This window comes from Heloderma suspectum, chromosome 4 (genome assembly GCF_057233095.1).
Source record: "Heloderma suspectum isolate Gila_16-S chromosome 4, 16-S_ref, whole genome shotgun sequence".
NCBI classification, from domain to species: domain Eukaryota; kingdom Metazoa; phylum Chordata; class Lepidosauria; order Squamata; family Helodermatidae; genus Heloderma; species Heloderma suspectum.
In genome coordinates this window covers 115461691-115477313 of record NC_139461.1, presented here as the reverse complement: position 1 = coordinate 115477313, position 15623 = coordinate 115461691, and the positions used below count along the sequence as shown (strand labels likewise).

The 15623-nt window shown below is 37.6% G+C and overlaps 1 protein-coding gene across 10 annotated transcripts in view; it reads left to right on the top strand.

Moving 5' to 3' along the window:
* GMDS (GDP-mannose 4,6-dehydratase) overlaps positions 1 to 15623 on the top strand; it is a 453335-nt gene that overhangs the window by 12632 nt on the left and 425080 nt on the right. Inside the window, exon 1 of one of the 10 annotated variants that reach the window (XM_084850477.1) lies at positions 1 to 15623. This exon is cut by the window's left edge and continues 12492 nt beyond it. The exons of 8 other annotated variants lie outside the window; for them this stretch is intronic. In XM_084850477.1, the coding sequence (XP_084706603.1) occupies positions 15621 to 15623 (3 nt within the window). In that variant the 5' untranslated portion in view covers positions 1 to 15620. One more of the 10 variants, XM_084850476.1, reaches the window with a different exon arrangement.

The window sequence follows — 15623 nt, the reverse complement described above, 5'->3', positions numbered from 1 at the left end:
TAGTTTTCTTCTGGGACAGGCAGGAATTACAGCAACATGACGCCAATACTCCCTTCTCCCTAGCCCTGGACTCTCAATTACTGAAAAGATGGCTACTGCACACAGCATAGTACACATACTGTGAGTTCTTTGGAGCACATTTGGCATATTGGGTAACCTTCACACAGAACATGAGAATCTACATGTTAGGCACCTAAGTTTTTTTATTCACCGCTGGCCATTGATCAAAGGAAATTTAGTCGCTGGGTATGAATGCATGTACTGAGAAGCTAGTGACACTGCAGGTGAAAGCAGACACTAGTTGAAATGGTAATGTAATTAACTAATGATCTATAATTTAAACCTAATCTTTACGATTGAAGAATAGACTGTTGCTTGTTTGATGTACTTTGGACTGTTAGATGACAATGAAAGTATCTTTGAAAGGTGTACTGCAGTGGATTGTGGCCCCTTTTACCAAGCAGTACTATCACTGGAATGTTGTGTTTGTTAAGGCCCTCTTGTCATTTTGAAGTCCTGAACCAGACATCTTCTAGCTCCTTGTCCTGCATTTCCCCAATAGCTGGCACCCAGGTTTCCACAGTTCACTGATGTGTCTTGATATATACCATTTTGGAAACATTGATTTATGTGACAGAATTAATTCATAAAAAGAATGACATGTTAATCGACCGTTTGGTACTGATCAGCTGTAGCTGAAGTTTATAACATTTTAATTTGGAATTAAAACTATCAACACATTTTGGGTGCAAACCTATGCATATTTAGACAGAAAAAGCCCAACAACTCTCAGCATTCCCAACCTGGAGGATTTTTGTCTGTCTGAACATGCATAGGATTGTACCATTTAGCAATTTGTCATAGGGTTTCATGGCTGTTATGTGTGGAGCCATGATTCAGACATTTGCCCCATTCTTCGTTAAAAACAAAACAAAACCAAACCATGTAACCTCAACTGTCATTCTAGTCTTATCCTCTAGTCCTATCACACACAGGAATACACAAGTCTGATACTTACCAATCATGGCACTCTTTTTTCTTACTTGGTAAAGGGCTCAGTCACTTACCTTTCTAGCTATGAAGAATCCTGTTGATATTAGCCATGATCTAACACAATAAATAAGAGTGTGGGTAGGAATTGTGAACAACACAAAAGCTTTAAAGATTATCTTTAACTGGTACCTGCTAATTATCAGCTTGCCCTATCTATCTAGAAATGTCTCTTTGTAGGGCTCTAAACATGCATTTATTTGATGGGAGGGTAGTTGAAGTCATGTATTATTTACATCACATTTTTGTTTGACTGCTCCCTGTCTCAATGGAAAGATTATCCTCAGCATTTTCATCAAGGGGGTGATAGTGTCCTTTCCAGGTTGCTGATCAGGTCCACACCTGCTTGGCTTAAGCAATCCTAGCACATGTGGCATTCCCAGGCCATTCACGGGGTCCCAGATTTGGTATGATGAAACCCAATAAATCTCCATGGTTTTCTGGGCTGCAATAGAAGCTAGAAGTTTTAGTTTGACACTTTTGATCTGTATGTTGGAGAAAATGCTGAGGCAAGTAAGTTTGGTGTGGCTGTTATCTATCGACCAGACTATATCACATTTTTGAATTTGTTTCTTTGCCTGACAATAGTGTATGAGAAATAGTATTTGTAATTTCCTTTGAAACCATATCCTTGATTTATTTACAGTGTTTTATTTATTTATTCATTTATTTCTATACTACCTAATAGCTGAAGCTCTCTGGGCAGTTCACAAAAATTTAAAGGCATTTCCCTGACCACTAGTATTGTCAACTACATTTAGTTATTTTAATTGATATTTTATTGTTTATTGTATTTTTTGTCATTATTTTAAAGATTGATTTTATTGTATTTTATCATGATATTATATGGTAAACTGCTTTGGGATTTTTTTTAAATGAAAAGATAGAAATTTTTTGAAATGTATAAATAAATAAGAGCACAATCCTATGGCCACTAGACAGCGGCTAGATGGCAATAGGTTGTTTGGTTTCTGGGACCCAACCTCGGAGCCTGCACTCTGAGGTCAGTTCCCGGCAAACCGCCTCCCCGCCCCCTCCGCCGCTGCCTCATAGGCAGCACGGATCATCCCCGGGTTCCATGGTCAGATGAGCAGCGTGGAGTGGGGCAAAGGGGGGTGTTCCTGGTGGCAGGGCGGGGAGTGCGGAAGTGCTGGTATGATGCTTCCTATGCGTTGTCCGGCTCCCCCCCCCCCGCCCAAAGTCCCACTGCTAGACAGCCGAAATTGGCCGTCTAGCTGTGAGTTCAGGGTGGCCGGAGCATGGAGGAGAAGGTCCCCTCTGTGCTCCGCCTGCCCAGCATTGGACAGGCAGTCGCCTCCAAGTTCGGAGGTGGCTGCATCTCCACATAGGATTGCTCCCTAAATAAAATAACGTTAATGTGAAATGTAAAATAAAGTATTGCTTGAGCCAACATGAGATAGCCTTAACTGTGTCCTAAACTGGCAGGCTTTTTGATAATTGAATTTCCCTCATTTATAAAAAGGTAATGTATTATTGCAGTGCTCTGAAAAATAAATAAATAAATAAATAAATAACTGAAAGGAGAGTGATTTTCGTAGCCTTCAAAATTGCCTCATTCTTATTTCAGTTGACAGTTTCCTGCTACCCCTCCCCCACTGTCAGAAAGCTGACAGGAATACTGGAATTCCTCTCCAAACACAGGAATACTGGCAGCATTCTAGCTTCAGAGTAAAAACTGACCATGCCCAGCATAATTTTTCCAGCAGTTGTTGCCATTGGCTTTTATGGGGCAGAAAACCCTTAACTCTTGAACCGCTGCTGAAAACATTACCAATGAAAGGCCCATCTCTTCTACAAACCTGAATAAAGGACATCAGTAGATTTCACCAAAATTTGAAAGAAATATATGAATGATAAGCCACAGCTTAGAGTAAAAAGTACAGATATGTCATTTTCAGCACTTTTTAAGTTGCTGTACCTGTGGCAATTTTTATCAGATTGCTTTGAAATTTTATATAACTCTAGAGCTCATCAGGTAGATCCAAGTTTCACATTATTAGCTAAACATGTGTTATTTTTATAAGCAATAGAAATTTGGGGCTTATAATGGTGGAACTTGTTTTTATGACCCACCTTAACTAAAGGGCACTCCTGTGCCTCTTTAATAATAGCACCATCTACGTACATGGTGCTTCACAAAGATCAGGTGTGACACATCCTTATCCCAAGGGACTTATAACCTAAAATAGATAACAGGAAACGACAGAGGAAGGGCGATATAGAGGCAAGGATGAGCAGGGGGAGAATATATGATCATTCCAGTTACACATACTATGACTGAGTGACAGTAAGTTACAGGGACTGGAGGATGATCCAAATGCTTCCTGGAAAAGATGAGTCTTGAGGAGGGACTGAATGGAAATAAGGGTAGTGTGTGTGTGTGTGTGTGTGTGTATATATATATATATATATATATATAATGATAAAGCTGCTTAAATGAGCCATGTGAGAGTGCCTAGTTATTTGTAATCAAAAAATACTATTGTGACCTTTAGTAAAAGCAAATCTTGCACTCTATTTAATTTGAGGACAATAATTTACGTCAAGTTATTGGTCAGAGTAAGTGTCAACTAAATAACAGTGACAACTTGATTGAGTTAGGGGAAATGCTTGAAGGATTTAATGTGTTTCTGAAATCACTGTCATTTTTTGACATTTGTGCCACTACTGTACTAGCCGGAAACCGGAGCTTTTATGTCTGACTTCCTGTAATTGAGTTACTCTAGACAAATTTCCACTAGACATTGTACAATAGATAATACTGTTGAATTATTGTGTGTATTTTGAGACTTGCTTCCTTTGATTTTCTCACTTCTAAACTGCATTCCGTATGTACTAAGAATACCTTAAGTTCAACTGTATGTGTTACACTCTCCATAGCAACTTGTGGCAAAGGCAACATTTTGTTTGTTTGTTTATAATGATGTATTGTATCAATTTTGTAAGAAAATCAATAAAAAATATCTGTAAAAAAAGAATGTATTGTGTAGAGTACAGAAACTCTCATTTTGTCTGAAAATTAATTCTATATGATTTAAAAGGACAAAATAAAGTAAAGTTTACTAGATACTGGAGCCATAGATTTGGCTGGTTAGAATATGAGAATAATAATAAGCACTAAAGTTTTGTAGGCATGGAACAGCTCTTAACACATTCACATAGTACTGATCTCCCCTCCCCCTTTTTAAAGCAGATTTCTAGTAATTGTGAAATGAAGGTGCTTTTGTAGTGCTTACAGACTGTTGGCATTAAATAAATGTTGAGCAGGTTGTATACAAAACTGGTCTTTGAGCGTGTGTGCTTTTTTTCCCTAACGTATATGTACATAGCATGTGTTTGTGTCCTCTTTGAATATCTCCTTTTTATAGATGAGGAGGTTCCAAAGATATGCTTGATCGGTACCGTGGTGAGAAAAAGTTTGTGATCTGCTTAGAATTGTCAGATATTTCCAACCTAAAATGTTATTAGATTTTAATCTAACCAGATAATCCTAGATAAAGAACAGTAGATAACCTGGGTAAACAAATAACACAGAGACATGATGCTTTTTCAACATTTATTTATCCACAACTGATTCAACATTCACTATCCATGTGTGAAAAAGTATGTGAATCTTTAGATTCAGTACGTGCTAGCGCTTCCTTGATCAGCAATGACTTCAAGTAAACATTTCCTGTAACAGTTAGCCTATCATGTCGGTTTTCAGGAATTTTGGCCCATTTGTCCTTACAGAAGTGTTTCAGTTCAATGACATTTGAGGGCTTCCTTGCATGAGCAGCTCGCTTCAGGTTCTGCCACAACATTTCAATGGGGTTTAGATCCGGACTTTGACCAGGCCATTCTAAAACATGGAATTTTGTCTTTTGCAGCCATAGTTTTGTAGATCGGCCTATATGTTTAAGATAATTGTTTTGTTGCGTGACCCACTTTTGGTTCAGGTTCAACTCACAGATGGATGGTCTGACATTCTCCTCTAGAATCTTCTGATACACTGCGGAATTCATGGTTGTGTCAATGATGGCAAGCTGTGCAGGTCCTGAGTCAGCAAAGCAGGCCCAAACCATCACATTCCCACTACCATGCTTTATGGTTAGGATGAGATTCTTCTGTTTGAACTCAGTGTTTGCTTGTCGTCAAACATAACGTTTTTCATTGAGGCCAAAAAGTTCTACCTTTGACTCGTCTGTCCAGAGAACATTGTTCCAGAAGTTTTGGGGATCAACTTTAGTGAACTTCAGACAGGCAGTAATGTTCTTTTTAGAGAGCAGTGGTTTTCTCCTGGCTATCCCCACATGAACACCATTCTTGTTCAGTTTTTTCTGATCATTTAATCATGAACACTCACATCAGCCAAGGCGAGAGTGCCCTGCGGATGCTTGGATGTTACTCTGGAGTTCTTTTTGACTTACCTGGATTATGCACCAGTTTGTTCTTGGAGAGATTTTGGTAGGACGACCACTCCTGGGTAGAGTGACTGTGGTCTTGAATCTTCTCCATTTGTAGACTATCTATCTGATAGTGGAGCCCCAAATCCTTAGAAATAGTTTTGTAACCCTTTATAGACTGTTGAGCAGCAATAACTGCTTTTCTGAGTTCCTCAGAGATGTCTTTTTATCATGGCATGACGTGTTCCCAGACAACCGTATGATGAAGACCAGCCTCACAAAGTTTCTTATCCTTTTATAGGGTGGGTCCTCCCAAACTCACCGCTGAAGATCTACCTAATTAAACACCTGATTCTAATTATTGCTTTTAATTGAGCTGATGCAACCAGGAGTTCACTTACTTCACACATATCCTGACTCTTAAGTACTCATTGTTTGCCTAATTTATACATAATTTTATTTCACAAGACATGGAATTCATTAATATAAATCCTACTGGTTATTTAGAAAAGGACTGGTTTTGATTCACAAAGGCTATCATAGTAAAACTATGGGATTTCCATAATTATCATTAGGGTTCACAAACTTTTTCTCACCATTATGTAATAATTATGCAACCAGCTTGGCCTGCCAAATTTGCATTGGGTCAGAAGTTATGATTTCTAGACTTATCTAGCTGTATTCTTGTCTCTGGGGTCCGTCTATTGAATGCAGTCAACATATAATTTTCCCAATCTGATTCCTGCAGGTGCTAATTGGCGAATAAGACTTAAACTAGCTGCTTTCCTTTTGTGCTCACCTTTTTCTGACATAGTGTCTACATATCTGAATGTAAGGTCTTTATGAGCTGAGGTAAGCTATTGTGCTTACTCAGAAATAAATACTACTGTATTGAATGGGACTTACTCCGTAGGGTAAATCCCATTCAATACAGTGGGTTTAGGATTGCAGCCTTATAAGCTCTATCCCCTAGCTTTTAATGTGTAACCTAGAGCAATGTACTAGTGGGAATCCTATTGATCTTTTATTAGATGTGTGAATTTGTTATGTTCCAGTTTTCATAAATTTTACTTTTGCTTACTGTCTTTGTTTTGCCTCCTGGTTATTCAAGAGCTCCGACATCCTCCTCTCCTAAGCCTTCCTGCTGCTTGGAGATTTTTTAACTTTAATACAGAGAAGTGTTAAATATTACTATTAGAAAGCCAGATGAATGATAAGAAAGGTGTGCATAGATCTTCTGTTTTACACCCCTGACTGGTTGTAAATAAAAGGATTAAATGGTGGCAGGTTCCCATTAATCCAGCCTGAAACCTAGTATTAAAAAGTATTAAAATTTGTTCCAGAGCATTTCTGAGACCACATAGGTCACACTGAGAGAAGTGTCTAATACTGTCATGGCAGAAGTTGAGCTCCTGTCCAATGAACTCCTTTATTGTGCCAAAGAACTGCCCAGTGTCTTTTATGAGATCTTAAATTGGCTCCCCCTCCTGTTTTTGAAGGAACTAGTCTGTTTATCACAATTCCTTTCTGAACAATAGATGATAAGATTTCTTTCAGGTATTTAGAAGCTCTTTCTTTGCCCTTGCCCAATTTCTAAAACACCTTTCAGGGTATCTTTAGGTAGGAGAATTCCACTTTGTTTACTTAAGGTAAGCAGCAGCTGTTGTTTTCTTATGGCTTGAGCTATACCTCAGTAAAGCAACCTTTTAATAGAAACATCAGTACAGTCCAACCTTTTATTAGAAACATCAAAAGAAAGAGAATACTAAATCTTGCAAATGGTTATTTCATTGGAAGTAAGCTTATTTCATTGGCAGTATCATTAACAGCTGCTATATTTATTTAGTAGATTTGGGCGTGGAGAATCAACCCTGTAGATGCTCAAACATCAACCAGCCATATTCCTGAAAGCTTTCTTGTTTGTAGCTAATGTATATTCTGTGGCAATCTTGATCTGTGTCAGAATATTGACTAGATTGGTTTACCAGATAAAAATCCCTTGGAAAAGTTAACTTGGGCAATTTTTTATGTAGACGTGATCATAGGAACCTGCCCCTAAGACAGCCTGGCAAATAAACTTTGCTTAGGTATTTAGGTACCCTATATACATTCCTGTTTCGCTGAATTGATACCTCTGTTACTTTTATCCTAGCTACTTCTTCCCCACACCCACCCCACCCTGCTCTCTCACTGTATTCTTCCATAAGCCAGTTCATACACACTTTTTTCTTGCCAAATTGTGCCCCCTAAAACAATTCGAACAACGAGAATGCTCTTTTCAGCTTGGTGAAACAATAAAGCATGGAGTGGAATTTTGTTGTGCTCCAAATAAAGAAAATATATTTTGTAATAACACATTTGTATTCATTTTAGATTAATGCTTTGATTTTGTTTGGAAGCATTATTGGGGAAGGGATAGAAAATGGCCTCATTCAGACATAATGCTAAACCATGGCCAAAATAAGAAAAAAACTGCTCTCCCCCTCTCATGAGGCTTCAAGGAGGAGTTAGGAAGTTTTGCTTCTATCTGGCTGCTAGTTGTGTCATCTGAACCTAGATATGGTTAATCTTACCTATGGTTAGTTGAAATAATCCACCTTCAAACCATAGTTTATGAAGCTGACTTGTTTCAACTAACCATAGGTAAAATGAACCACAGTTTAGAGTTTGGATGACATGCTAAACTGTGGTTAATTTAAAATGGAAGTAGAAGCTTTTGATCTCCTTTTGGCCATGGCAGAAGAAGTGGTGGTGCAGGGAGAGGAAAGCACATGATCCCAAGGCTTGCTGCACCTCATTCTTTTAACACAAAACCATATTTTATTGTTGTGTTTGAATGTAGCCAACCTGAAGTCTCTGAAGCCTTATGAATGCATCTTGACTGATTCTGGCAATTTTGTGTGTGAATTGCATATGGAGTTCTCTGATTTATTTTGTAATTTGATTTGTTAAAGTGTCCAGGGATGTAACCCTCTCCACAGGCTGCTTATATATGACTGACATACAATTGAAGAGTTGGTTTCACATTTTACTATAAACATTTTTGTAAAGAATAGATTAGGTATCTTATTTTACTGAAAACCTTGAAGGGTGGGCTCAGCTCTTACGTTTTAAATGAGGTATGGAACAATCCTATATATGTCTACTTAGAGGCAAGTGCCATTGAGCGGTGGGGCTTACTCCCAGCTAATTATGAACAGCAAGAAACCTACAATAGAGTAATTTCAGATCTTATTGTAATAGAATCTAATATATTATCACACATGAAGGAAAATATTAGTTGGTTAATATTTACAACTTGAGTCAAACAACTGTGTGTTCCCTCTCTGGCAGATAAAACTATTTCATATACGAGTAGAAATGGAGTGGGGGAAGTGGATGTCTAGACAGAAGAGATCCATTTCCTTTTAGGGAGCTGATTTCTTTAAAACTGGATTAGAATTGCTCAGGTGTACTGAATAATGATCAGCTACAGTTACTTCAGCAGTGTCTTGTGGAGTGCTAAACAACCTAGATGTTTTTAAGATGTTTTTGCAGTGCTAGATGCTTTTGCCTAGATGTTTTTGCAGCGCTGGTGAAATGAAAGCTAGGATGTGAGTCAAAAGTAGGTTTCTTGCAGATTTTGTGTAAGGCCTGTATAATACATGGTGTGTATGCGTGCATGTTTAATAATTTAGGAACCTCATATTCATATAGGTGGGTCAGTACTAGCCTGGAATTGGCAGCCTGGCTGTCAGAGTTTGGGAGGAAACTGCCAAACGTCCTGGTTGTTAATATACATTTTGTTTGCATTAGATTTTTACCGAAGGGATCTTATTAAAATTCCATACACTAAAGGAAGGATGTAGACATAAGACTATAATGTCATTTATGTTTTTTATATGTAAAGTTTCTGCTAATTTTTGTGTGTGGAATATAGTATCTAATGCTTGTTCTGTTCTCATATTTGTTTCAAAGTCGCTTAAATGGTATGCTAGATTGAGCACTACTAATATTTCTTTCTGTCATTCCAGAAAGGTAAACAAATATTTAAAAAGTTGATAGAGCTAGACAAACATGTTTGTACTGCATCTGAAATATGTGTGCTCAGAAAGAAGTTTCGCTGGAATAAGTGAGACTTTGTTCCAAGTAAATTTGTTTCCAATTTGGACACAAGAAATCTAAATACAGGCATATAAAATAGTTTCTCTTGTGCTATTCATGTTTTAATTTCCCTCTGTGCAAATGATAACATTTTTAAAAAGATAATCTTTACCAAGAATGCCACTGATGCATGGTTATATTATTTAAAAATAATTATCAGTAAAGGTAAATGATAAGTGCTAAAGTTAATTTGACTGAAAAGTATTTTATATTGATTGTATTAGTGCTTTGAAAATAAATTATCAATTAGTGGTAATGATATCCAAAATTATTGTAGGTTTTGATGTAATTTGTGTACTGGATCCTGAAATGCAAGTTATTGCAAGTATGTTTATGTTTGCAGCCTATGAAGTCTTTTAAGCAAAATTGTTTCTTTTGTTCCTGTGTGAGATGGTAAAAACCCATCCGCATATTTGCTTGTTCAACAGTGAACCAGTTCTATTACAGTTCTCCTAATGTCACCTCAAAATTAGACATCCCTTTTTAGGATCATATGATCAGAAATACTTGTGTATATACTACCAGAGAAAATCCAGATTATTTTAATAGTACTGTGGTTATATTCAGACTCTCTGGGGAATTACGCCAATTTCCCTGCAGCAGCCTGTGCCCTCTGACATACTGCTCCAAAGAATCAGGGAACCCTCCAGAACAGTGTGAGAGGTGGTGCTGGGAGCTGCAGGGGGAAGGGGAAATCTGTGAAAATTGCCTCCCCCTTCCCTCCAGTAGTACCCTCTGCTAGATCTCCGTCTCTTCCCTGAATGAAAGGAGCCCTTCCATTTGTCAAAAGGTAAATCTGGATTCAACTGTATGCCTATTGCTTCTCACTTTCTACCTAATCAGGGGGGAGCAAAGTTGATAGCTGTTGCTGGCTGACCACTAACTTATGGAAATATAAAGAGCTTCTAATGAAATTGTGTTTGCTTTGTAACCTTAAACAAAGTATGTGCTTTAAGAGAAAAACTTTGGGAAAAATGCATCCCCATGTTTGCAGAATTCTTACATTTGCTATCATTTTCTTCAGTGTTTATTGCAAACTGATTCCCATTTCTCTGTCCTTTCATATTGGATTTCACTGAGATTTGAGGATGTTATTCACTTGCCTCTGTTCATCATAAAACCATAATATATGCAATACTCTAATCTTTTCTATGACATAAATCTGAGACCTTGGAGGAGGGTAATATATTTGGTTTTACAGTACATGTCTCCAAAACTGCAAGTGTCCCCCGCTCTCCAAATAGTCTTACCCATCTCCTGAAAGAGAGGGGAGAGGGGAATACAGTGTCTTCTCTAGGAAGGGAGTTCAATAACTTAGGGGCCACGACTGCAATGCTAAAATAAGTAATTTGTTATCCTTTGAATATTTAATGTTGAACAGAAGATATTACAAAGGTCTCTTACCACATAATTTATTTGGTACTGTTAACGCTAGTGAGAAAGTGCTGGTTTACTAAATATCAACCCATACTACTGCAAAAATTGTATTAGATCAGAGATGGGCAATAAGCCTCAGCCCCCCCCCCCCCATAGTTGCTGTATAAAATCTGAAATGGTAGAATTAACTAATATATGATTAAGAGATGGCAGACAAAACGCAGAATGTTTTCCTGGCATTTAGTTGTTATTTATCTATTTTTTTAAAAAAAACAACAACCACAAGATATAATTTAGATATTGATAAATATAGGAACTTCTACTTTGATGTAAATTTACATCTCTATAACTCCTGAAATTTACTTCCTGGTTTGTTTGTGTGCATCATGTTTCAAATGTATTTACTCTGTTTTATAGAATATATAAATTTATATAGTACAACTAAATATATATTATTTAAATTAATATTTGTAGTGTATTTAGATACCTGTAGAATGATTTTATATGTATTTGTATAAATTCCGTATATTCTGTGTCTTTAAAAGGGTAGAGCCACTGATAGGCACAATTGATTCTCCTTGCTCTGTCTCCCAGTGTCAGTCATTGAGCAGGGCAACTGAGGTCTCTATTCCAAAACTGGGTATGAATCTAAACTGATAAAGATCTAGAGACAATGGGTATCATGGAAGAATGACTTAAGCTGGGCCTGCTGTCATGCACTCAAGCATCTTAATCAAGTATGGAATATTGGAAGCATGGTAATAATTTGCTAGATCTGGAACCAAGAAGTTTTTGCCCTGTCTTCCTCTCTCTCTCTTCAGAAAGGGAGTAATACTGCCTCTTCTCACAAAGACACTTTTCGATCCAAAGGAAGATACTATGTCGGGAAAGTGATCCTAAATCCAAATAAGTTATTCTGTTTGTGCAACGTCTTGTTCAAGACATTGCACAAACTTTCTCAATGTCCTTTTCTAGCATAATATAGTTTATACATACTGTGTATTTTTCATTCACACTTCTCATGCTGTAACACAACTCTAATTATGGTACGGTGATACCGCACTTGAAGTCTTCTATTAGCTTGTGTAACAGAACAGCATTAATACATTTTCTCCTTCTAGTCATGTTTCTTTGGATCCCAGACATTAACTACCGCCCAGTCATACTCCCCACCCCCCAGTGTTTAATTTTATTTTGTTCGTGCAGTCTTTAGTGCAGTAAAGATTATGGCCCATGTTTGACTTGCCTCATTTTCAATGAAAGAAAAAATACGGTTTGAAAGCTGGATTTCAATAATATACTATTGTGCATCCTGTAAAAAATGTTTATTATTATTATATTATATGATGCTGAATTCGGTCAGTGTTTTTGTAGAAGACCTTCTATATATCCTCGAATACGAAGATTGTGATTATAAACATGCTTAAATGAAAGTTCTATTAAAATCAGTGTGACTTACTTTAGTGTAATATCTGGCAGCCCTATTACACACTATAGAAAGGGGGAAGAGGTACATGATGTGATCATTTGAAAGAGCTGACAGCGGGAGAGCTGTATATGTGCAGGGTTTTGAAGTGTGGCCAATGTGTTAGGATGTGGTGTAATTCACATACCCTTGAGACAGAATAATTTGATACGTTGTACATCTTGGATACGAGAGTTCTTCTCTTTCAGATTGAATTGCTAATATTTCTGTTAGATGGGATATTACTGAAGGCTGAGAGGAAAGGTTTATATCTAGATATATCACACAAAGCGTGAGAGGTGGTAATACCCAGTGCTTACTGTGAAACGCTTAGGTGCACAATGCAGCTTTTGAAACAGTCCATCTGTAGTGTAACCAGTACCCTATAGCAGGTTTCCAGAAGCAAATGAAATGTTGCTTTATTACCACAGTATTGCTGAGTTTTACTATGTGTGAATTCTGTAATGTCAAATTGGCACCTGGAAGGGTAGAGGTGAGATCCTGTTCAAGAATATATGCCTATTCCACACTGTATTCCACTGCAGTGAAACAGATATGCCAGCAGATGGCTCAAGAATATAGGCTGGAAAATGTTGGAAATCTCTTTCCTATCATGGTATTATTCTTTAAATATGTGAACTATTATGCAAATGACTGTTTTATATAATGGCCCAGTTTGCTCATCATAGTAAGCCAGAATTCATTTGAATTCTGCCCATGAATGATCATGTGTGTTCTGTCACTCCCGCTTGGCTCCTCCTTCCAGTGCGAGCAGCTGAACAAGCCAGGGACTCTCCATCCGTGGTTTGTTTAGCTTGATGTCTGAACCAGGAAATCTGGATTTCTCTCTTGACAAGCCAGAGTCATAAGCCAGGCTTTTCTTCTTGTCTTGCCATGGTATCCGAATGTGGCCAATTTGTTACATTATATCATTTGAAAATAGAAATCATTTGATATTTTCATTGAATCAAACTTTATTGCATAAGCTGTAAGATACGGCAAAAAAAGAAACAGGAAACATATCCATAAAGCTCTATTCCAAATTAAAATAGAAATATTCAGAAGTATACTAAATTAGGTTTACCCAAGTCCTACTTTTTTCAGCTGTAGAAGCAATTTTTAGCCCTACAGTAGTTATGTACAATATCCCTAGCTTTACAACCTCAGAAAAATTAGAAGTACATACATGTTAGCCTGTGCTACATGGTGTATTAAGATTGCCATATTAATAAGTTCTACTTTATTTCATCGGCTTATGTATGTTATATATTTGTCTTACTTTATGAGAGAATTTAGGGTGCAATCCTAGGCATGTTTAGACAGAAAAAAGTCCTACAATTCCCAGTAGGGAATAGCTGGCTTGGGAATGCTGGGAACTCTAGGGCTTTTTTTTGTTTGAACATCTTCAGAAAATCTTGATAAGAGGATGATTACTTCAATCAGAAATTAAATTTCAGACATACGTCTATAGTTGGAATTCTTCTGAATTCCAAATATAGAAGGGGAATTCAGCTGAGGGAAATTAATCTTTAGCATTCTCTGGTAACTATATTCGTTCAAATTCATGTTGACTTCAGGGACTTCAGTCATGATCTGTTAGAAGTTTTTTGTGGGGGGGGTGCATGTGTGTTTAAGCTCACATTCTTCAACTCCACAGTAACCACAAAGACTGGAACAAAGGGAAATTAATACAATATTTAAATTGTGTGGAACAGAAATACATTTTTCCCAGGATTTATTTTTAGTTTTGACTCTATGTTCCTTATACATAATTGTTTTGCACAATTTGCTAGCAAGAGCTCATTCATAAACCTAATATAATAGTCTGTTTCCTTGTGCAGACCAAAATCCAATGCGATAGCAGATATATGTTTGTTGCCCACAGTTTAAAGTATTGAGCAGTTCAAGGAAATAAAACTATCAGTGTAAAAGAGGCACAGGGAAAGACTTATCGAACAGTATTGTTAATTTAAAACACTAATATAACTTCACAAACTATCTAGTGGTTTGAATATAAATTAAATGAACATATATGTTATGTTCTTCATTGGTATAATGTCTTTAAAAGTCATATCACCGTAATACCTTTATTAGGCCAATTCAGAGGTCACAAAATAATTTCAAACTTTCAAGTTCTCTGGAGCTCTTCATGAGGTAGGATGGTAAAACAAAGCAAAAGGGGGAGGAGCAGAGGAACAAGTGGCTGATGTTTAAGCCATGGAGTCTGCATTTGATTTGTATTAAGGTGGATGGTGGGAAGAGGCTGCAGACATTCAGTTTAGGCTCTACCAGGTATAGAGGTTGTTTCAGGTTGCATCTGGGGTCCTCCCAAGGGTTGCTGGTGGTTGTGGTGGAGGGATCTCTCTATGTCTTCTCAGAAGAAGTCCTTTTGTTTTAGTGGGGCATACTCCCAGGTATCTGGGTATGGAATTACATCCTTAGCTGTAGCTAGAAAACAAAATGTTTCATTCTGAGAAATGGATACACTCTATCACTGCCAGACACAATAAATGTTATTTTCATTTCTGCAGAGGAGCAGTCATATTTTAAATTATGTATGTTCTTACATTTAATCAAAATCAATTGCAGCCAGTATCTACGATGGTGGCAGAATGCTCCTCCGAGCATATTTTGAAGATACTGTGGTATCCTAAAAGGTTATTTCTAAGGAGTAATATATTCCAGTGGAAAGCAGACCATTAATATTTACATTTATGTTTGTTGCTCCTTTTTATATTGGGTGGGATCTAGAGTGTAGTGGGGCTTTCCTGCTTCCTTCCCACTGAAACCCCTTGAAAAAACTGCTCTTGGAAAAACTGCTTCAACAGGTTGGGGAAACCTTTGGCATGACATGTGGCTCTGAGTGGGCAGGAATTGGCAACCTTTTACTTCTGTGTACCTTCTGTTCCTTAAAGAGGCTGTCTTGATTTCACCTATTGTGCCCCCACAGAAATGAGGCATAGAACTGCATCCAATATCGCGTGAATGAACTTCTGCTCACATAATGGATTTCCCCTTTTTCTCCTTCCCCCAGCACCTGCCTGCCCCCCCAGATCTGCTTTGGAGATTCCCCTAACCCTCTGGAGAAGTTTTCAGGGGCTGCAGTGGGGAGGAAGAATCCATTCTGCCAGTAGTGTCCCTTCTGCTGGAGGACTGATGTCATCTATGGGTTGAATCCAATG